General features: G+C 44.4%; 1 protein-coding gene across 4 annotated transcripts in view; it reads right to left on the minus strand.

Annotated features, from left to right (window-relative positions):
• Positions 1-24,396, minus strand: part of LOC138538055 (complement factor H-like) — a 981,558-nt gene that overhangs the window by 94,234 nt on the left and 862,928 nt on the right. For all 4 annotated transcript variants that reach the window (XM_069641504.1, XM_069641501.1, XM_069641502.1 and 1 more), the window contains one exon: positions 2,226-2,423. In XM_069641504.1, coding sequence (XP_069497605.1) covers positions 2,226-2,423 — 198 coding nt within the window. The remainder of the gene's footprint in view (positions 1-2,225; positions 2,424-24,396) is intronic.

The following is a 24,396-nucleotide window of genomic DNA, read 5'->3' on the forward strand; positions in this document are numbered from 1 at the left end:
CAAATCATGCCTAAGAGTGGGAGAAAAAAAGAGTCTCACTCTTAGCAGAAGAAAAAAATAAACCCCAAAAATCCAGCAAAGCTGCTGGGGGACTCACTAGGTTTGGGAAATTAGCCTATACAGAGAATTCTCCCTAACACTGATTGATCTTGTCAAGTGATTACAACTCTGCATTGTATAAGTCAGGCAGTGGCACTCGATGTTGGGCATCTTTTTCTTTGTATTCCAGGAGGTTGCTGCGCTGAAAAATCAACTTGTTATGGAAGTAAAATTGCCTATCGCCTTGCATGAGAATGTGGATGCCTAGAGTAGTGGGAGATGCTCATGTCACAGAGCAATATGCTGTATAATTCCATAACAGTATAACCAAAACAGTGATGATCAGGCTACCTTATGAGATAGTTTGATTTCTATACCTCACAAACGACAACTATTTCATTTAAATATTTCTTTCCAAATAATAGAAACGTAAACCACTTGATATTGCGCACCTTGACGGCTTTCATTAATTCCTGAAAAAAATGAAAAAACATTTTTTTTTTGTATTGGGTCAAAGGGAATTAATGTTGTTATATACTCCCTGAGTGTCTTCCACATTTGCATGGAGACAGGTGATTGCGTAAATGCATAGGGAGTACATTTAGTTTTGTCGTCAGCTCACGTCACAACCAGGGGTGTAGGTTTGGCACTCCAGTAGCATACATCACGGGCATGGGTGTGTGCTATGATTTACTACCACCAGGGCATTTGACTTTAGCTAGATAGCGGTTGTAATAAAGTTATCTTAAAATGGCAGATGGGAACAGGTGCTGTTCCCAGATATTAATCCTTCAAAGTGTAAGTAATGCTCTGCGAAAAAAAGGCACAATACATTGCTGCGTAATACGGTTGGATTCTGATGATGGTACAATCTCTTGTTGCTAGTTGCATAGCAGGTTTGAGATATTAAACCAATGCTGATGAGTACCAGAAGTGTCTTTTATAGTTACCACTATCCGTTTTGCAATCAGTTCCATCTCTGCAGGAACACTTTTGCAATCACCACTTTTGTAAGTGTTTTGGACCCCCATGGTTTGTCATGTGGTTGAAAGTCATTTCAGAGCTGATTTTTTAGTGCAAAAATCTGGTACCCGGAAAAGTGGCACCTTAACACTCCTAAACAATTGCAGTTTAATTTCAAATGAAGACATTATTTCTTATCCTGTCCTTCTATTAAGACTATCATGGTAGCTCAACAGGGTTGGACATCAGTCCTGTGCATGTTTGAAACAACTGTCCACCGTTTGCCCCAAGACGCCACTACTTTGTAGGGAGCTGAAATTAGTCTCCTCAAACTGGACTTCTGCCCAGCAGAGGTGGTGAAATATTTAATATAAAATGTTGCACAGGGTGATAAATCATTTTCTTTCACTCACCATGTTTTTGTTTTTTCTGGTAGTGGGGAAACATTGGATTCAGACCATTGTTCATACAGGTTTACCATGGTTCCAGGCACATTTTCACAAATTACGAAAATGGATATCATTTTCTAAAATGTTGCTGTCAAGTCATTGCACTCGTTAAGTATGCAACTTCAACCTCGGATCATCTCAGGATACGGGTGGTACATGTGCATCATGAAATGGCCCATTGCTGTGTGTTATTTACTTTATGCACCGTGCCTCGATGGGAAGTGGGCCGAGATAGTTTACAATGCACCTGCAGAATTTGGATTGAGGTCTTTCCTTGCCATTCTAAGAAGCATCATTGCAGACCATTGCAGACCATGCATCCAGGTCTTCCTTTGCCATTCAGAAAGGCACCATTGCACACAGCAGAATCTTTAGCCTACCTGAGATGTCTCTTTCTGAGAGGCATCAATGAACTCCACAGAATATACCACATCACTTTATACTTTCCTTCTTAAGTGGCATTGCAGCATTATTCAAAATTGTGCCACAATCCCTCTTCATATGCAACGTATGGCTGTTTTGGGGTGTAATTATCCATGTAATAGACCATTATGAACAAGACTTTGTAGAATAGAGACCCGAGGCTAATACCAATCCACATGGGGGACCAAGTGTGATGTTGTATTGATGGAAAAATGCTGGTTTCAGAAGAGAAAGAGGCTAATGCAATGTGCAATTAATTGGAAAAGCTATGTGTACGATGTAATGCACAATACAACATGAGTACATTTTTTACAGAATTAGAATAGAAGTTAAAAAAAAGCGATCACTTACTGTCTAAAACACAGGATGGATATGTTATTGTCCCATTGTTACACTGTACAGAGAGCTGCGAAGATGGGCTTTCAATGTATCCTTGTTTGCACTTAAAATCAATGTCTGTCTTGTGCATAACAACTTCTTGGATTGATTCAGACTGATACAGTTCTAAATTGTTCTTATTCATTTCAGACTGGGAGAAGTGGCAAGGCTCTGGAGAGTGACAAAAAAACATTAACCTAGTTGTATATGTACACGTTCATAAACTATAAGGCATTAATCAAACATGCTTTTACAGAAAGACAAGATTATGACAGTTTATTGACAGCTGGGATATAGCACTGCACATTAATCATTTGCTTCATTATTAACCTTTAAATAAGTGGTATACGTCACTATTATATATTGATAATGATCTATGTGAAGACACCACTCGTGAAAACGTAATGAAGAGTTTGCTGGCACACCCAGGAAAGAAGTTCTACTACCCAAGGATCCTAAGAACTATATCGGATGTTGGGTATTCTGCCAGACCACCAGTGATGTTGTCACATGACCTGGAGTATGGATGAGCATATAAAGCATATAAAGAAGGCAAGTGACCTGAGGGGTGTGATGGTGTGTGTCCCTAAAAAGTCAAGATGGACAGATGAGATGCAGAAGATTGAGGAAGAGGAGGTGGTTGAGGACTCGACCAGAAGGAGGAATGTAGAGGAGCAGACAAAAACGTCAATGATAAGCTCTGCCTCCTCACCTCCATCCTGTTGGAATGGCAGTGAAAGAGTCATATGTATGACACCAAGCAGTGTCCCGATGCTGCATCGAGTGTACGAGAGAGGTTATGTACTCAGACAATCATATCAAATGTACCCTCTTACTGAGACAGTAGACAGATGTCGACATACCGCAATGAGTTTTGAAGAACACATGGACTCACTGAAACGATCTATGAATATTCAAAAGAATAAAAGATGTAACTGAAGAACCAAGAGAAACATGTAAGCAAGTCTGAAGAACTCATGAGTATCAAAGAAACAAGTGAGAAGAGGCGAAGTAAATGTATGTACCGGAAAAGCAAGGTAGACAAGACATAAAGAAGCTTGCTGTGATATAACCTATAATGTGACTAGAGCGGCCATGATGGAAAGATGGACATTGGACTCATACTGAATCTAACCAAGCTATCTCAGAAACAGACCAATGCTGCAGGGACGGGATACACAGGTCTGTGTGAAGGATGGAGAGGAGCCTCTTGGCTTGGGATCAAGGATGCTACTTCAAGGAATAATTGGCAGGCACAAGGGGAGTCAAAAGGAAAAGCCATGTACATAAGACATATTTCTCTTAAATTAAGTAAAGAAAAATACATCTGCAAGGGCCAAGTATTGGACAATTAAAAATGCAGAAAGTCTATGCAAGGTGGAGTGAGAAAGTCTCTAAAGCCAGAGGGAAGTAAAGAACCTAGTACAATTAAATCAAATAACGGTAAATAAGAGGTTGACATGGACAAATGTGTGGTCTCCTCACACGTGGCTCAGAGGGTGGAAACAAGGGCCATACATTAAGCTCCGGATGAGGATAATGGTGTACACACACTCCCTTAAAGATTCCAGAGCAAAGAGCAGGCAGCAAGGTCCTCTACGAAGGAGAAACTTTGGCTAAGGGCTTCACCGATGAGAGATGATGGACTAATTGGAGCAAGAGGGTAGGTGTCTGACGTTGGCCTCTGCACCTGGGTTTCGTTTCGCTTACGTGCTGCTAACAAGCTGAAAGTCCAAGGCTGGGAGAGAATGCCAGCCAATCATATGGGTCTATGTAGCAACCTGCTATACTATGCACAGGCCAATCCGCTACTCTATTCTGTTATAATCAATATCGCATGTATTTAGAGGTAGTTCAAGGCATGTCTACTAGATAAGGGGCAGCTAAAGAAGTTATTTAACACTTACATATAATATAGCTACATATGTTCCTTTAACCAACCCCTCCCTTCAATAGGTTTTATGTTTGCCTCATAGGATGGCGTTATAGTTTACACATATTGAGGTATAAAGCCTTTTGTGTAATTAAAATCGTGTGCGAGTGTGCTGACTAGGGCTGTACCGAATAGCATATTTAGTATTCGGCCGAATACCGAATAGTTTGTCAACTATTCTGACGAAGTCGAATATGAAGCCGAATAGTTGCTTTATTCAATAAATCATGTTCCAAACTTCAAAAAATACACTTATTAAAAAAACAAATAAAGCACCATTTTAATGCATTCTATACTTTTATTTCTCTTCATTGTAATTAATGTAGCATCATTATTTAAAAGTATAAAAGCCAGAAATGAAGCAGATTAAACCAAAATGAAGGGACCAAATGTACAGAAGATTGTTGCATATTCAGTAGCAGTTAAAGTAGGTTTCACAAATGCAAAAGGACTGTCTTCGTGAATCAGATGCATTGCATTCTCTATCCAGTTGCAAAGTCAACGTGGTCGAGTTTTGAAACTTCTTTCCAGCTCACATAGAAATGTATAAAAAGATTCATGTCGGCTCATGCAGGACACAAGTCAAGAGGAAATCTGAAATGCATGAACTCTATCTCACAACTATTCACTTACCCAAACAAATGCTGCTCACTTTTCCCTTATCCTAGCCAGTCTTTCTCGCCAATACACAAACATATGCGACTTATAATTTCCTGATAAAATAACAGATAATGTAAAACTCAGGACTCAAGTCCTTAAAAAAAGAAAAGGGGGACTATGACGTAGGTAATGGGAAGAGACATGACAGGAACTGAAAGTATCTATGCACATTTCTTTCAGTTTGTTTTTTCCAACTGAAAAAAGTGCATATTGCATATAAACATTCACCAAAAGAAAAGATGTTCCTCTTTCACAACTACACAACATATGACGCAAACTACCCCTCTCTACCCCCACAACCCCAACAACTGTCACCATCCACCATTCCTAAAGCGTACATTCGGGCTGGGGTCCAATAGGTTCTACTCAATATTCTCTGATGAGTGTAACAAAGTTGTAAATCCACTTTAGCTTTAACCAAAACTCTCCAGACCCTTTCTCATTCATCTTGTGTCAGTTCTCTACCCAGCTCATCCGTCCATGACAACCTCGATTTTTCCCATGAGTTCAACCACTGTACATCTGTTTGCATAATTTTCAAAATATTTGACACCTTTTGTGATCCACAGGCCAATATTTTGAGGACTTCAGGTTCCCGTCAGAGTGATGCATCCATCATCCGACTCCTTTCAGATATTAAATCCACCAATTCATTGTACCTTCGTAACTCTCTATTATGCAGTCCACATTTCTCCACTAGCCCCTCAAAGGAAACCACCCCTTCATTGCTCCAAACATCAGCAACCTTTAAAATACCTCTACTAACCCAACTTCTCCAATTTAACGTTCTATTATCAATCTGCAGACAAGGATTATGCCAAAGTGAGGCCTCTTCATAAACAAATAATCCCTGCCCATTTCCCACTACCAGTGACGCCAATGAGTCTTTTGTAGCCAAAACTGTTTTTAAACTCTGCACCTTCCTAGGTAATGTTCCAAATGAATACAAACACTAAATGTCATATGGCAAAAAACTATGCATTTCAATCTGAACCCACCATGGCATCTGGCTTGGATACCCAATAAAATAGCTAGAAATATTTTTCAATAAAAAAGCGTTACTATAATTCTTAAGGACCTATCCAAAACCTCCATCTTTGACGCTGCGGACCATAATATACCGTGGAACTTTGGCTACTTTCCCCTCTCCCCATAAAACATGACACATTTCTGGATGGATGTGGTTGATAGGATTGACCAGTTTTGGGGCATCACCTATCCACGGAATCCGTTGGCAATCATTCTGCAATTACCAAGGAATGGTTGCAAATATGATTGGGTAACATCGTGTTGGATTGCCAAAGTTTTGTTAGTAGCTACTAAGCAGATACTAAAGGTCAGGAAGACAAGGAAGAAACCAACATTAGAGGATAGGATTTTAGATGTGCAAGTTCTAACTAAATATGAGAAGACTATGGGCCTCATTACAACTCACCCGGTATGGAAACAACGGTGGCAGTAAACCCGCCGCCACCGTTGTTTCCATACCGGGTGATCACGACTCCTGCAGGCGGAGGCGTCAATCCCGCCAGGTCTGACCTGGCGGGTTTAACACCGCCAGCCTGCAGGCGGACGAGGAAACACCGGCACGATCACGAGATGGTGCCGGTGTTTCCATGATTCCCATTGAGTCCTATGGGACTCAATAGGAATGGGGATTTACACCATTCCGCCTCCGGAATTCCTGGGTCACCGGGGTTGTAATGCCCCGGTAATTCCGGGACTCACGGAGGCGGAATGGTAATACGAGTCCGGCGGTAACCAGGTGGTTTTTCCGCCTCGGTTACCACCGGACTCATAATGAGGCCCTATGTTTTATACGCAATGCAAAGAAGCACGTTATGATCAACAATGGGGGAATTTCAATGATTTTTATGGGGAAACCATCTTGATCAGAATTGTGTAATAGAATGGGTTTGCATCACGTCTAATGGATACGTTTTGGGGGGGAGGGTGCTTGTGTTATGTTCTCTTGTTTTGTGTTGTCCGTTATGTTTGGGAATGTCAGGCCACCTCTCATGGCTATGTTATTAAATGTGTTGGGGTTAATATGTATTTCGAGGTTATTGTTTATTGTATTCTTTGATTCAGGTTTATGTTGTTACCTGGATGATAGCTTGCTGATGCTGACCTAGTAACATTTGCTTTGTACTTGATATGTTTCTATTTTATTGAAAATAAGAAAGTAAGAAATAAAGTTACAAAAAAAAAGAAAAGATGTTCCTGTATTGTTGCAGGTCAAGTATAAAGGATAAGCGCCTTTTTTGTCTAAGAATCTGTAACAAAAACATGCCCTAAAGAGCAGATTACAATATAATCCTCCTCCCCCCTCCACTGTGCCTTCAGCGACCAGCGACAACCCGTGCAGAATCCACTGCAGAGCCTCACACGATCGCCAACTACAGGGTGAGAGCTACCTCGCTGCACTCCAGCAGCTGTACAGCCTTTATTGCAAAGGCACATGTATTGTGCGCATTATACCTGCTAGCACAAGAAAGTGCTATTTTTCCACTTCCTTGCCGCTCGACAAACGGCAGCCAAGCCCCTGCCCAACCCAAGATGGCCGGCGCAAAATGGCCTGAAACCGAAGCTGTTTCCCTCAGCTGCTAGGCAACCCCTAGCTGATAAGCCAATCCGGTCCACCGTAAGGCGGCAGCCGTCCTGTGGCAAAGGCTGAGGATACGGCTCTGTTTTGCCTCCGGTTTGCCGGACTGTGCCGGAACCGGACCCCCTGGCTCCTCAACTTAGTGCCAGTCTTATAATGACTACATGCTAAATCATTAACTTGTCTGGATGCAGAGGAGCTTATCCTCAATAAGCCTGTCAGGAACGCTGCACTCCATTCAACCTGGATGATATATCCATCATGCCGCCCTTCAAGATAACTAGCCCTAATCTCATTGTACCTTTGTTGGATCGCTTATTTAGCTATGATCTAGCCTCAATTGCATTACTTAAATCTAGGAAAATTTACGGGCTTCCTCCAAGATTGGCCCTTATCTGTACCGCACTGCATAGCTTTTCCTATACTGCACTGTCAGTCCTCCTCAAGCTATCTGTACCCACAGTTACCTGTGAATGGCATGATCTGCCTGTATTCTCTGCTTTATCTAGCCTTACGTGTTTCGTAACCTCAATCAAACTCTGCACTTATATGCCTTAGCAACTGTAGCTTTCTGACCCGCTTTACATAGCCTGATGTACCGGGCAGTTACAACCGATCCTAGCCCTGCCTGCCTTGCATTGTTAGCATAGATGTGTCTTGTAGCAATAACCTAATCTAGCCTCTGCCTGCCTGCATTGTCGCCTCGCATTGTTAGTACAGATGTGCCTTGTAGCAACAACCTAATCTAGCCTATGCCTGCCCTGCATTGTTTAGCCTAGATGTGCCCTGCTGCTAGAACCAAACTTAGTCTTAACTCTGGTATCATGCTACAACCCCCACCTCCCAAAGGCTACTGCTTCCCTCACTGAGACTACCCCTCTTTCTGTGGGGCATTCCACCTATCATTTGCAAGTCTACCTACACCCAGTACCTTGCACGCTGTCACCATGGCCCCTACCTACAGACCTTCGGACACCCCCTTAAGCACTGAGCCTCAACACCCCAATATCTACCTTAATGCCCCTGCCTTATGGCTGGACCATTTCACTAAAAAAAACACACCTAACCAACCTTGCTCTACCCAGCTAAGAAACAAAAGACTAGGTACCAGATTCTTGGGCATGAAGGGACACCCTATGCACCCTAGTTCTCACTGGAAACTCTGGACGCCCAGCCTGTCCCCCCAAACCCCTAACACACCTACTCCCCAGTGCCCCCAGACAACCCCTACTTCTCCAAGCACAGCTGGCTTGTTTAAGGCCACCTTGGTCAACGCAAGGTCCCTAGCTGCCCACGCACTGGACATTGCTGATCTTATCAAGACTCAGGAGCTAGACTTCATCGCCATCTCTGAGACCTGGCTGCACCATGCCTCGGGCCCGGCACTCTCCTTGGCCATTCCACCTGAGTACTCTATCTCCAGACGTGACCACACCTCTAGAGGCGGCGGAATTGCATTCATCCATAAAAATTCAATAGGACTTAGAACCCTACCTAGCATCAACCTAGAATCCGCAGTTACTCTCTGTCAAACTCCCACCTTCGGCCAACCAAACAGACACCATTCATCTAATTTACAGACCCCTGGGCCCCCCTCATCGTTTGTGGATGACATCACCTCTCTAGTACTTGAGAAAGTGAAAACTAACTCTCAAACCATCATCTATGGAGACCTTAATTTAGGCTACCAAGACCTTAATGACCCCGCGGCCATTGACCTCGCCAACACTCCTAGGTTTTTCCCATCATATACAAGAACCCACTCACATCAAAGGGCGCTCCTTAGATTGGTTAAGTGACACTAACTGCAATATTATCTTACTCTATAATACCCCTTGTGCCTGGTCAGACCATCACATCATCACCTTCAACATTGAAGCGGCTCACCTACCTACGCCTCCTGTCGCTCCAGCCATCCCCACTAGAAGCAAAAATAACATAACCCCTGAAAAGTTACTCCCCCTCATCCTCCCCTCTCTCAACAACGTCACTGACTCCTGTTCAGACCCCACTATCCTACCCGACACCTAGAACCAGAAAGTGCTCTCAGCCATAAACTCTATCGCTCCAGTCAGACTTAGGAGACCCAAACAGCATGCGCACCTCAACGCGTGGTTCACACCACAGCTCAGAGTGTTATGCAAAGAGAAACGTAGCACAGAGGCACGTTGTAAAAGTCACTCATCTGACACCCACAAGGACAGTCTCTTCCTAGCTACTCTCAACTACAAAGAAGCCATACTCCAGGCCAAAAAAGAATCTTACAATAAACGTATTCTGTTAGCACAATCGAATACTAAGGAGCTATTCAAAATCCTCAAGGAACTTGAGACTCCTGCAGCACCCCCCGACTCTTGCACTAAAGATAGCAGCAAATGCCGGCCAAACCAACTTGACCTTTAAACCGTTCGCCTTCTCCCCTCTCACCACCCTTGAAGTAGAAGGAATCATAAACAAACTTAAACCCTCTAACTGCCAAGGTGACCCTTGCCCGGCACCTATCATCAAGGCAGCCGCCCATGACTTAGCCCCATTTATCATAGCTTTCATAAACGCCTCGTTCAAAACTGGCATAGTCCCTGACAACCTCAAGGACGCCTGGGTGATCCCACTACTTAAAAAACCATTCCTTGACCCTAACATTCTGACCAACTTTAGACCAATCACTACGGTCCCGTTCCTGCTCAAGATCCTAGATCGGGCAGCATACCTTCAGATCCAAGACTATCTTGAATCTAACAATCTCCTGGGGCTAAGACAATCAGGCTTCCGTCCCAAACATGGAACCGAAACAGCCTTGATTGACTTGAAAACACAGATGGAGACTCTAAAGGACAATGGGAAGTTAGCGCTATTCCTCCTCCTTGACCTGTCCGCGGCTTTTGACTTGGTTAACCACCAAATTCTCTGCCAATATCTCAAATCTTCGGCTCACTTCGCGGACTCTGCTAATGCTTGGATCCATTCCTTCCTAAGCAACAGGTCCATGCGGGTCTTCTCGCCCACTGCATAGGCTGACCCTTCTCCTATCCACTGCAGCTTCCCCCAAGGCTCTTGTGTATCACCTACGCTTTACAACGTATTTACCAAACCCCTTTTTGATGCGCTCGACTATCTGGGTGTCTCCTACACTAACTATGCGGATGACACCCAGATACTCATCCCCATCACTGGTGACTACACAGCTGATACCAAATCCTTAAATGACGTCTATCTGGTCATCCAGGCCTGGATGGCACAACACGAATTATGTCTAAACGACGACAAGACTGAGCTTCTATTACTAGGATCAACTCAGCATCTCAACAAACCGGACCAAGCCTTCAAATCTTTTACCATTGACGGTAATGACATCAAGGTCTCTAAAGATACTAAAACTCTAGGTGTTTACTTGGACTCTGCTCTATCTCTGAACAGACAAACAAATGCAGTAAGATCAGCATCAGCTTATACCTGCAAACTTATTACCGCCTGCAGACCTTTCCTGCACCCCCAGAATTGTATCACCCTTGCCAGAACACTCATTATGTCTAAAATCGACTACTGCAGTGCCCTCTAATTGGGGATTAGCCAATCTAACATCAACAAACTGCAAACTATCCAGAACAATGCATAAGGGCAGCCCTCAATATTCCCAGACGTTCTCATATCTCTAACATCAGATCTGATCTACACTGGCCCCCGGTAATACAAAGAATCGCCTTGAAAACTCTAGCCTTGACTTATAAATGCCTGGACAACAAAGCCCCACCCTACCTCTCCTCTCGACTCACACTACACACCTCCACACGACCAACCAGGTCAGCCCAAACTCACAGCCTCATCTTGCCTAGGTTCAGACTCCAAAAAGCAGGTGGGGTGAGCTTCCCTGTCCTAGCCTCCAAACTTTGGAACTCATTGCCGGATCCCATCAGAACTGAGCCCTCGTTCCAAACCTTCAAGAACAATACCAAATCTTGGCTGTTCACTCAGAACGCGTGAAGCATCCGCACTTAGGATTTTGCTGACTTGTAATATACTGCATTTGTGTATATTCCCCATAATGTACTCTTAATGTATATGTGCAAACTGTATATATTGTAACCTTGTAGCTAAGAATATGCGCCCGTGTGTGCATACTGTATATATTGTAACCTGTATCTAAGATTATGTGCCCGGTTGCCCTTGGGCCTGGTTGCGCTTTGCAAATAAACTAAAACAAACTAAATAAGATATTTTTCAGCTGGGTGATAGCAATTGGTCTGGTCTAAGTGTATTCAACTGAAGTCTATATTTGCCTTTCTGAGTTCATATTGCATAGTATTGTATTGAAATGAGAATGTCAAAGTATTCCGCAAGAGCCGAATAGCAAGAAACTATTCGGCCGGAGCCGAATAGCTTTTTTTCAGCCGGAATACGGACGAATACTTACTCGAAGCCGAAGTTCGGTACACCCCTAGTGCCGACTACTGCTTGAGGTGCGCCAGATTTCCCTACTTTATTCTGAACTGACAATAAAGTAGTACTTTGCCATATTCTGTGGGTTTGTCTGGTTAATTGAGTCTGGGGTCATTTATCTGCGCATAATAAATGCTTCAAGGTGCTATTGCACATTCCCAGAGAGCAAAGCAGATACAATCAGAATTAGGATGATGTGAGCACCCACAAACATCTCGCTCAATTCATTTATGCAAAGTATAATGTGGTCTAGAACATCTTCCAAACAACAAATACCCATATACCAATACACAATGACATTCAGAAAGTGGATATGATCCTTTACCAAAGTTTTGACATGTGTGGCCCGTGCACCAGGATAAATGTCCATATACCACATGACTACAATACCTTTACTAGTCTATATGAGGGTAAGTAGGCTGCCATAGGGCCATCCCAAACCCATATGGTTCTTCCGTAATTGCGATTATCGCGCACTGAAAAGTTTGCAGCGAATTTCGTTTTAGGGAAATTCTGACACGTATAAAACAGCTTTTGATTGCTTCCGACCTTAAGTTTAAGATTTCACATTGCTTCTTAGTATCATGTCATTGCTAGTGTTTATATGCAACTATCCAAAGCGGCTAACATAAGAATTTAAACAATTTCAGCAATTTAAACCATATTTAGTGTTTTTGCACCTTCCATTCTAAGGTAACTTTAAAACCATGCTGACCGCTTGCCAATCAATTCTGTTTTTCTCTTGTGTTGCTGGGGGGAAATTGGGATTGATATTTTGTTTGAATTCTGCCATTCCTGAATACCTGCTCTCTCTCCTCCTATCTCTTTATATTGCCTGTTGCGGGGTTGAGGGGTGTGCAGGGGGAATTAGTAACCACACTGCTATTTGATCTGAACACACACACAAAGGTATTATTTCTGTGTTGAATTGTTTTGCTCACTGTTATTCCCTGTGTATTAAAGAGATTATTTAGTGTTACATCAGCCCATTGGTGATTGTTGTGTACCCATTCAAACATAGTGTGATTGAATTGTAACTACATAAATAAATATTTTAACTTTGCAAACCAGCCTGATTCCTGGTTCAGTGTGACCGTGGGGGTTCCAGGAGAGGGGCGCGATATGAGTGGTACATCGTTCAGAATAAAATAACTTTTAGACACAAATAAATAAGGATTCCAGTTGTGCATTACATGCTAGGTTTTGACTTGGGTTAGTGCCGGATTGAAATCACGTACAGATTGGGGGCTCGCCACGAGATCCTGAATTAGACATACCACTTGTGACAGTCTAACAGAGCGTGCTAACTGACGGGGTACATACACCTTGTTGGGCTACCACACTGTGCTACACTGTAAAACACCCTTAAATAGAAACACTCAAAGGTGTTTGGCCTGTTTTGCAAAGGTAAAAGTAACCCTGAGATAAGTCAGAAGGAAATTAATATTTCCGGAATGGCGACCCTAGTGGAAATTAATATGACAAAAGAACACCTACTGCACAAATTGTTTGTCCGGGGTGAATGGGTTGAGCAGGATCAGAATGTTTGGCTGCAGGAAATCAAACAACAAGCCACTGCCACAAAATTAGATATATGACAGGACCAGGGTCCATTACACCAGGCACTTAGTGAGCTGTATATGGCCCCAAGGGTAAAAGAAGAGCAATGTAAAATTGCTGTAATAATGGCGTACCTGTACCTCCACGTTGGAGAAATACAGGAAAAATATGCCGAAAACCTAGACCTGGCAAAAAGGCAAGTACAATCGCTAGAGAAGGCCCAAACTGATCTGGACTCTGCAGAGCAAAGGCTACAAAAGAGACAATAATCAGAGAGTGAAACCAGAAAGTACCTGAAAAAAGTAAAAGAAGATCTGGATCTCCTGCAGAAAGAGAAGGTAAAGCAAGACACCAAATTACTGACACTGCAAAAAGAGTGTCAAGAAAGGTTAGACTCTCTACTACAGAGCCAACAAAAGCTAGAACAGCAGTTAACCTTTAACAGGGCATGCACAGAACAGGTGGTCACTTTAGGGAACCGCATAGACAAATTAAAAGAGGAAAATAATAAATTAATTCTCAAAGACCTTGACTCCCAAACAGAATTTGATGAAGAGCGCCAGAAAGCTGGTGCATTCATAAAACAAAGGGACAACCTGGCTGCACAGATGGTTACTCTAATTCAGGAAAGGAACGCCTTAGGCCAGGAAGTCAACTATTTAAAAACCAAGGTGGAAGAAAATCACCTGGCCCTTCAGGGACTGGGTGAACTCAAAATGGACTATGAAAAGCTGTTAGAGCACACCAGGAGGGTGGAAGATGCTCTGGCAAAGAAGGACCAGGCCAATAAGGACAGAACTCAGGAGGTGAGCCTCCTGCAGCAAAAATTGGCCCAATACTCCCAAATCAGACAGGAATCACAGAGAGACAATGAGGCTCTCGAAGAGAAAAATGACAGGCTCCATAGACAGGTAGCCATGCAGGAACAATTGATAGAGACCACTAAGGCCTTAATAGAAGAACAAAAGTGTCAGATTCTGGCATGCCATCTGGGAGTAGGGGCTGAGAGAGATGAGGTCAGATGGAAGAGGGAAACCCCTGAGCATAACCTCAGGAACCCTGGCACCAGAGACTTTAATCTCTTAAATTCCATGGACTCTGCCACCCCCATGTCCACTGGCTCACATAAACCAAGGGCCACGGGGATGGTGGACTTCAACCCAATGGGGAATATGGGGCTAATAGGTCAGCGCCACCCAGAAATGGATGGGCAGGCATCCATGTATAGGTTCCCAAGTGCGAGGGCCATCTTCTCTGATCAGGGAGACTCCAGTGAGGGGAAAATCGGAGAAATGGATCCTCAGAAATATAACTTAGCCAGAGATCAGACGGTAAAATTTGGTCAGGAACTCCATGAGAGTAGGCCCACCAAGGGCATATTAAAAACCTCCTCCCAGCTAGGATAGTGGGGGGGGGGTACTCAGCCAATCCTGGGAGCAAGGAAGAGTCAGAAGACTCTTCTGAGCACCACAGGTCCCAAGGAACTAGGCCCCCACATTCTGCCAGCCATTTCCAAGCTCGCAAAATCCGGGAGAGTCTAGAAGACCAGACAGCCACCTCTGGTAGCAGTGCCTCTGAGTCAGAGGATGAGTTGACCAGTGTGACAAGGACTAAAAAGGCCAACAAAGTCAAGAGGGCTTTACTCAAGGATCCCCTGAAACAAATAAGTGCTATTGGGAGCGTCATCACGCCCTACCACAAAAATGCTAAATATTCGGTTTGGGAGCACCTTGAATTATTTGAACAGATGATGGACACTTTCCATCTGAAGAACAGCCAAAGCTGTATTCAGTATGTAAAGTGGACATATTCTCCTGAGTACTCCAGTAAACCCAGGAACCGGAACCAAAATCTCCTGCCCCCGAAAGTCTGCCACCCCAGGAGCAGAGGGTGGGTAGGAGAAATAAAGAGCATAAAAAGACCCATTTTGTGGAGGAGGCGCAAATCTTCCAGTTTGAAGGAGAGGGGTTCTCAGAGGATCCTGGGAAAAGGATCTTCTCCTTCAGGGATGGGGTAACTCCTACCATAGAAAAAGGGGTCCAAAAGGATCCAAATCCAGACTGGGTAGATGTGGGGACCGAGTTAGAACCGCCCATCATCAGTTCCCAGAATTACCAGCACGAAAATTCCATGGTTCAAACCCATCCTGGTGACTGCCTCCAAAAATGGGGGGGGGAGTAGCCCAGAATCAGGACCAGGGGAACCCAAAACTTCCCCCATATCTAGCTGTCACCTTTTTCTTACAGATTCCCAAGAGCCCAAACAAAATGCTGCCCAAATCACCTCTGTCAGTATCCAAAGCCAAGAAATGAACCCACCAGTTGGCCAAAAATGTGCATTATCTTTGCCCCCTTGAGGAAAAGGAGGGAAGATGTTATGCCCCGGTCCAAATAAAGGGACAATATACAATTTTGGCACTGGTGGACACTGGATCCCAAGCTACCCTTCTGTCAAAAAGGGACTTTGATCAACTGATTACGGGAAGGGGGGAGAAGTACCAAATTCATTTCACCCCTCTTGCTGGACAACTTCAGAACTTTGATGGGAAGGAAAATCCCGTCGAGGGGACTGCGGATTTGGACATTAAAATTGGGCGACACAAGGTGAAGCACCCAGTCAAAGTTGTGACTCCAGAGTTTACTAGGGAATGGCATCCTGCATAGGTTGTCTCCCCTCATAGATTGTGTAAACAAGGTCCTCTGGACCCAGACTAGACGACCAATAAAATTGAAACATAGTGTCAACCATGTTAGTTTAAACGGCACATGCCACATGGTTGAACAAAAACCTGACCAAATAGAATTTCACTTCCAGAATAATCAAATCCCAGACGTGACAGTAATTGCAGTAGGACAACAAACTGGTGATGGGGAGTCCTCTCTTTTTCTGAAAATCAACCTTCCTTCCAGTCTAAGGTGGCATTCCACATTGGAAGGAAACACTCTGAAATTCTATACAAATTCACAATCAGAAAATTCCATTCCTATAGTCCAAAAAGATGAGAAATCAGCTCAAAGCTTGGCTGATATTCAGAAAATGGAAGAGCAGTTGTTCATCCCCATTCAGTTAAATGAGGGGAAGGACTCTGTTCTCGCCCAAGTGTATGTGAACAACGGTAAGAGCTTCATCAGCGAGGCCATATTCCGCAAACTCCCAAAGGATCCAGCCATTCACACATTGAAACTGTTAGACACATGGGAAATGGACCTGGAAACACCCCATTCCAAACATCTCCTGCCTAGCAGGTGTATGCTCAAAATGTCCATAGGCAACAAGAGCATAGTCCATAATTGTTGGGTTGTGCGAGATGTCCCTGCTCCATTTTATTTAGGCAGTGACATTCTCAATCGCTTTGCCATTAGTTTGGACCTAATAAACTTCAAAGCTTGGTCCCGATTAGCAGGTAATCCCATGGAATTTGATGACACAGAGAAAGCATTTTGGTCAGCAAAACTGCTGCCATATGCAGTTGAAATTCAGATTTGAGAGGAAGTCACCATCCCAGAACGGACCCGACAATTCTCAATGGAAGTAAAAATAAAAAAAGGACAGAAACTGAAAAACCCTGACGCCTTTGTCCATCTTAATGCTCATTTCCAACAGCAAGGGTTGGGGGTAAACCGAACACCACTAGTCAACATAGAACATGACACCATTCCAATAGAGGTGGATAACAATGACCTAAAGAGTATCAACTCTGGCCGCAGGCACCATTATTGTAATGGCGGTTGATGACCGACATGTTTCCATAGATTTAGATAATGAACTGTTAGGACCAATCCCCAAGGACTGTTTTGACAGTGATAGTGACGATGACACAACACCAGACAGGATCTTCACCCGGCATGGGGGGAATTTCCTGGTGTATTCTTCCTGCCCTTATGGTAAGGAAGATGTGACCTGTGACTTCAGGAGGGATGAGGTGATCTTTCAAGTCCACGAGGACTGTCTTCCCCACCTGAAGCCCTCAGTCCAAATCAGCACTTTGACCAGGCACTTCTCCACCCAGCTGGAGGAGGCTGCTGAGATAGCCAAACCGGAAGTCTTTCCAGGCTTCAGGCAGATGGTTGAAGAGAGAGTCAACCTAGCTGATGCCTGTGAGACTCTGGAGCAAAAGCAAAAATTGAAACAAGTTTTCTTAAATTTTCAAGATCTCTTTGCGGTGGACTGATAGGACTGTGGTCGCACCAACATCCGCACAACAACAATTCCCACGGACCCGGCATGACTCCAGTGTTTGTGAGACAATATTGCTTGCCTCTCGCATCCATGGAGTCCCTTACTGAAATAATTAAGAACCTTGAGCCCCGTGGGATAATTCGTCCAGTCCACAGCACCTCCAATAATCCGGTGCTGGGGATTTTGAAACCAAACGGCCAGTGGAGACTTTGCGCTGACCTAAGGGAGCTCAACAAATGGGTCCACACTTCCCGATGGCCTCTTCCCTACATTGACCAAGGGCTGACCCAGATCCAGGGGTCAAAGGTATTCACTGCCATTGACCTGACCAATGGGTACTGGACTGTACCTGTCAGTAGGGAGGACCAATACAAGCTGGCCTTAACCTTTGGGGGGCAGCAGTCCACTTGGATCCAGACTCCCTTCAGATACATCAACTCCAGCAATGAATTTAATATCTTTCTACACAAGGCCATGCCCAACCTGGGTGAGAGGGGTAACCTTGCCTATGCAGACGATATGCTAGTCAAAAGCTCAACTGTGGAGGAACACATAGCAGAGATATGTTATGTTCTGACACAGTTGAAGGCTGCCGGAGCAAAACTCTCCTTTCAAAAGGCACAGTGGTGCAGAACCCATGTCAATTTCTTGGGGCATGAGAACTCCACAGGGTCTCTGTCCCCAGGAAAAGAAAGTGGAAGTACTCCAGAAATTAATAGACCCCACAACTCTGCGGGAACTGAGGAGCCTCCTTGGACTAACTAATTCCAGGAGAAAGGTCATTGAGGACTACGCAGAGATCACAAGACCCCTGATCCATCTTTTGAAGGGGGGGGGGGGTGTCAAGTGGGAGTGGGGTCCAGAATAAGCCGAGGCAGTAAGACAACTCAAAAGAAGCCTCTCACAAGTGCCTTGCCTAGCTTACCCAGTCAAAAACAAGGAGTTCTTCTTGGAGACAGGGTTCTCAAATACATGCTTGACTGCAGTATTAAATCAAAGGCATGACAAGGTCAATGAAGTAATCTCCTATGTGAGTAAGACTTTATCCTCTGTGGAGGAAAAATGTTACGATTGTGAGAAGGCGCTCCTGGCAACGGTGTGGGCATTGAAGAATTAGCGCCCGTTTATCCAGGGGGAACACATCATAGTGGAGGCTCCACAGCAACCTTTGCAATATCTTCAGAGTGACAGAATCCGGGACGGAAATGTGAGTAATTCCCAAATGTCTTCCTGTATTCTGTCAATGCAAGGCTTTCCTGTGGAGGTCAGATATGGCCAAAACAAGAAGAGTCCCCTCGCGCAAGGTCAGGTTGACTTGCATGATTGTGCCAGAGAAAACTGTCTCGAGGAAGAAAGTCTTTAAATCAAGGACAACATGGAGGCATACCTTAATTCCCACAGAAAATCTATGAAGAAGACCAGTGTGAGGGAATGCCCACTGTCTATGTGGATGGGTGCTCCTACCATGTTGACAAAAACGGGGAAAAAACTTGTGGCCAGCGTAGGGAATGCATGGCTGAATAATGCCCCAGAACCCTCCGCTGGGTACAAAATCGGACCCCGAAGTAGTCAAGTGGCAGAGCTGATGGCTGTGCATCAAGCCATCTTCACTGCTGTTCAACACCAACTCCACGAACTGGCCATAGTCACTGATTCAGATTATGTACGGAACGGGTTTGTGGAGCACCTGGTTAACTGGAAAACCAGAGGCATGCTATATACTAATAACAAACCATTGAAACATGGGAAAGTAATACAAAATATTGATGATCTGGTCCCCTGGAATGGGATGACCATCTACTGGAAAAAGATGAAGGGTCATTCCAAGGTAGAGGGACCAGACAAAACTGGAAATGCCCTAGCTGATCAGCTGGCCAGAACCGGAGCCATCCAAGGGGATCTACTTGAGATTGAGTCCATGTTGGGGGAAATCCAGGTCACTGCTATCACTAGGTCCCAGACAAATGCTCACAATGAACTCTGAACTGTACAGTGAAGTAAGGAGACAGCAGATGCTGATTTGATTACGGCTCAAAAAGGGGATTCAATAATTGGTAAGTTTTATCAACACATTGAGGACCCTGAGAACTTTCCCCTGACGGATACCGATTACATAGGGAAAGAGGACCCCAGAGTGTTGATGAAATGTCCAAAAATGTTCTGAATCCAAGACGGTTTATTGGTGAGGAGATCCATAGCTGGCCATGACCAGTGGGTGGTCCCTACCTCATTCCGAAGCCTGATGCTAAGTCATGCCCATTGCGAGAGGTTGCATACTGGCCACACATGGGGCAGGACCTCGACCAATACTTGAAGGGGTGTCTTGTGTGTGCACAATCTCAGCCAACATCACTCACACACTGTGCTCCCCTCCAAAAGAGGGGGACGACACTGTCTTGGTCAGATTTACAAGTCGATTTTATCGGGCCCGTGATTCACTCCTCTAGGGTGAACAAGTACATGTTGACCGTAACATGCTTGTTCACTAAATGGGTGGAAGGTCTCCCGGCCCCAAATTGCAAGGCAGAAACAGCGGCTGCCCTGATGATCAATCACATCTTGTGTTTTGGACGACCCCAAATGATTGAGTCAGACCGAGGTAGCCACTTCACTAGCGAAGTAATGACAAAGATGTGGGAGATACTTGGGGTCAAAAGGAAACCTCAAATTGCCGACCGGCCAACCTCTAGTGGTGGAGTTGAGAGCTACAACAAGACAATTGTGAGCATATTAAAAATGTTTGTGGCAGATTCTGGGCCGAGTTGGGACATTTGATTACCTCTCGTCCTGATGGCCATCAGATCTACCCCTTCTTCTACAACCAAAATGTCTCAGTTTGATCTGATGACTGGGCGAAGGATGGTGCTTCCCCAGTATATGCTCTACAGAACCCAAGAGCAGACCTTAATAAATGCTTCCACAACTCATAAGTATGTTGAGAATCTGAGAAAACACCTTCAACATGCTTTTGCCAATGCTCAGCGGAATCCAGAAAGATCTGCAGATAGTATGAAGACCCACTATGACCTTAAGACAACTAAAAAAGAATACCAAGTAGGAGACCGGGTCTACTTGTACAATTTCCAAAGGAACCAAGCCAAGCAGCGCAAATTCCTCCCTACTTGGCGGGGCCTTTTGAAATTGTAGACAAAATCTCACCAGTTGCATACAAAATCTGCATCCCCAAGGGCTGTTTGGCAGAATGGGAAGATAGGGGAAGATAAGTGGGTCCACACCATCCCAGGCATACTCTGCGGTAAATAGAGGAGCCAACCGGAAACCCAGAGAGGGACATTCCAGATCCCTAGAAAAATTCCAACCGTTAAAAGCATTCCACCTGTTAAAATCATAGGAATTACAGGCGGGGAATATTGTAATGGATATGTCAAATGTATGCATCTGCCCCACTACATGAATAGTAGTGGGGAAAAGTCCATAAACATGCTCTGTTCTGTCTTGTAGCACTGAAACCAAGGATTCTAAGTACCAAGGAGGACCACTCGGGGAGCGGGAGGAAAGACCCAAGGGGCCCGGAGTATCGCTCCACTCTCCCATCCAGAACCAGCGAGGAGACCCTGTCGATCCAGCACTGATGGGAGAAGCAGGCAAATTTTCTACTTGGACCAAAAAGAAAGAAAGAACATACCAATCTGCCGACTTCCCCTTGACAGGCAGTCAACCTCAAGTTGTGAGGGGGGCTCTGTAGGATGATTCAACCCACTTTTGCTCTGCCATGCGGCATCACTGTGTTCTGATGATGCCAGAAACATCCAAATGGCCGCAAAACGCTTGTGTGCGCCAAAACCTCTGAAATTCGTACTCTGCAAAGCACAAAAAGATGGCTGCTCAATCTGCCATGCATGTTGTCAGTGGTGGAACAGAGAACTCGCTCCTGAAACATGTCACTGAGCTCCACAACAAGTGAAAATGGAGCACTGAGGGAAAAGCAGTGCTCTGCTAAAGGAAATCCAAAAACCTTGCTTTAAATCTTTTTCTTTGTTACTGAAACTGCAGAATGCCAGCACAAAACATCCTCAAACATTCAGAATTCTTGCTGGGTGCTACAATTCACTTAGTTCAAGAAATCATTGTGAACTCACAATTTCTGGAAAAGCTGAGAGTATCAAAGAAACATCCACAGCAAAAGTTGCCTGCCTGTGAAATCTGTCAAAAATCTGGGCGCTGTACCCTCGGCCGCCTGAATGACAGCTGTCAGAAGCCTGCATTAAAACTGTAAACTTGTACAAACTGAAATCTAATGTTTGAAATCTAAGTGGCCTGTTACTGACAGTAATCTATGTTGTAATTGTTTGAGCCCATGGAGTAGAATCTGGAATAAGTGTTCTAGCTGCAAGTTTGAAATCACAAGTTTATTTTAAACCAAGAAAAAAATGCAACAGAATTAACCTTAAATTTAAACCTGGCTAAAAGCCACCCAAACTGGAATAACAGCTCTCTCTCCAGTCCTCTCCAGCAGGAAATCACACCTATGTGATGATTATAGGGTGGGGGAACAATTTGGTTTGCAGGGGGAAGGAGACAATGGATATCCTCCAGTGAAAGGAAATGCGAAGTGTAATGGCCTCTGCCCAGGAGAAACAGGGAGATGTTCCTGGGTCCCAGGAAAAGGCCAAAGGGGTGGAGCTAAACAACCATTTGTTGCTTAACAAGGACAAAAGACCCATTTTAAAAAGACTGATAACTCCCTATGTAAAATTGTGTAAAATATATAAATAACAGCATTGTTAATGTAATTTTTGGATGCACAGGTGCACAGGATGCACAGGTGGAAAGGCGCTAGACCTCTGTGGCATGTTCTGGGAAGAAACGGCGGAAAAAGTGATATTACACAAAATTATAAGGTCTCAGGCTGCCTAGTAGTTGCCACATCTGTACCATTCTCTTTTATAGGAGGATACACAGGAATCTTCACTCTATGTATGTGTACATAGTAAGGAGTTCATACTGTAAGTGAGAGCAGTACTACGATGAACAAAATACAAGTGTAAATTATGCACAGACAAGACCATTTGTAGCAATAGCCTTTAGCACATCGTGGACGTCTCTCGTGGTCTGCCATAACAAAGTTGCTACTGATGCTGCCCATTTTTCTTTTTAAGGAAGGAAAAAATTGTCTTTAATGGGGCAACATCATGCACTACTTCTGGAAGCTGCTGTGGCGGCTCCAAAAGTTCCTCGATCAGCTTCAGCTGGCTGATTATACAATGATGATGAACAAAAGGTCTCAGTGAAGACCACGAGTTGGCTTTCTACCAAACGACATGAAGATTTTCTTTCAGCATGAAACAAAAGTTCCTCAATCAGTAGACATTTGTATCTTCTTCCTCAAAAATCTCATTCGGTTCTCAGTGTTCTCTCAGAGTACCCATTCACTTGGATTATGATGTCTCTCAATATTTCATTAAGCGCTGCATTGTTTCTCGGATCTCTCAGGAACGTTCGGACATTCGTTTGTCTCCCAACAAGATTCGGACATTCCTCAATCAGATAGCAGAATACTAAATTGACCGTCTATGTGCATTATCCGGTGACAGGGGCATTTGTGTTTCCCCTACTAAAATCAGGAAGCTGAAGGATCTGCTCAATGATATCTGCAAGCAATATTCTCACAATTGGAACATTCTTAGGATCTTGCAAGTACAGACAAATGCTAGTAGTTCTCCCTACAAGCGCAGGGTAAGCACGCAAAATGAACAGGAAAACTGCAAGAACGATCCGTGAAAGGTTGTCATAGGTCACCACCATAGGCACCTCCAAAAAGAAATTCAATAAGAAAGGAATCAGGGTTCTGCTCCCTCTTCCGGTCATTGAAAAGGAATTCCAAATTCCTATTCAATTGCATACTCTTCTTTATAATCAAGACTTAAGCATGTCTCAGTCCAATGTCAATACATTCCTGTGGCTTAAGAACAAATAGCTTCCCTGAACTCATTTTTTACTGACTGAAAAGAGTGTCCCAAAATAATCCACAGTCCAATACTCTTTGTCTTTATTCGACAGCTTCTGCGTCCTTCTTCCTCTTCATAGACCTAGTCTGCACGTGCTGTGGTTCTTCACCGATGCTCGCTTCCGATGGGGTGGGGGTGAAGGGGATTCTCCAGCACAGATCTTCACGTCTCCAAGGAAAATCCAAGCGCGTCTGCCTTGTACTTTGACGGTGTAACATCCTCTACTATGAAGGGGCCATTAAAGTGAGGTTTGTGCCACCTTCTGGTAAAGTTGCAGATTAGGATCACATCTCCCGTGAAAGGTTTGGGAAGACAAAATGTATCAACTCCGGTTGTTGGAGCATCTCCTTCTGTGTTCTGCACTGCCCCACACCTCTTTTGCTTGAGCTGATCTGAAGTGACAGAGCTACTTGAAGTCATACACGTAAGGTAATCACGTAGGCCCTCATTACGACCCTGGCGGAGAGGGGTTTACGCCAGCGTAATGCATGGCGTACCTCTCCGCCAGATTACGATTTTCCGTAGCGCCATGGTGATTTTTACACCCGGATTTTCCGGGCGGAAAAATCCATGGCGCTACGGGTCCTCTTGTTAATTACGCCACCGTAATCTACGGTGGCGTAATTAACGCCTTCCCCACTCCCATTATACCCTATGGGGCAAAAATGGGAATGGGGAAGGGTAAATGGGGATTGGGGACTAACCGCCCCGCCAAGGTCGGAATGGGGCGGTAAGTCCGCCAACCCCCATGGCGGAGTTGGCAGCTCTGCGCCATGGTCCATGGTGCAAATTGCACCATGG

Source organism: Ambystoma mexicanum, chromosome 1q (genome assembly GCF_040938575.1).
Source record: "Ambystoma mexicanum isolate Mex_15411 chromosome 1q, UKY_AmexF1_1, whole genome shotgun sequence".
Classification (NCBI taxonomy): domain Eukaryota; kingdom Metazoa; phylum Chordata; class Amphibia; order Caudata; family Ambystomatidae; genus Ambystoma; species Ambystoma mexicanum.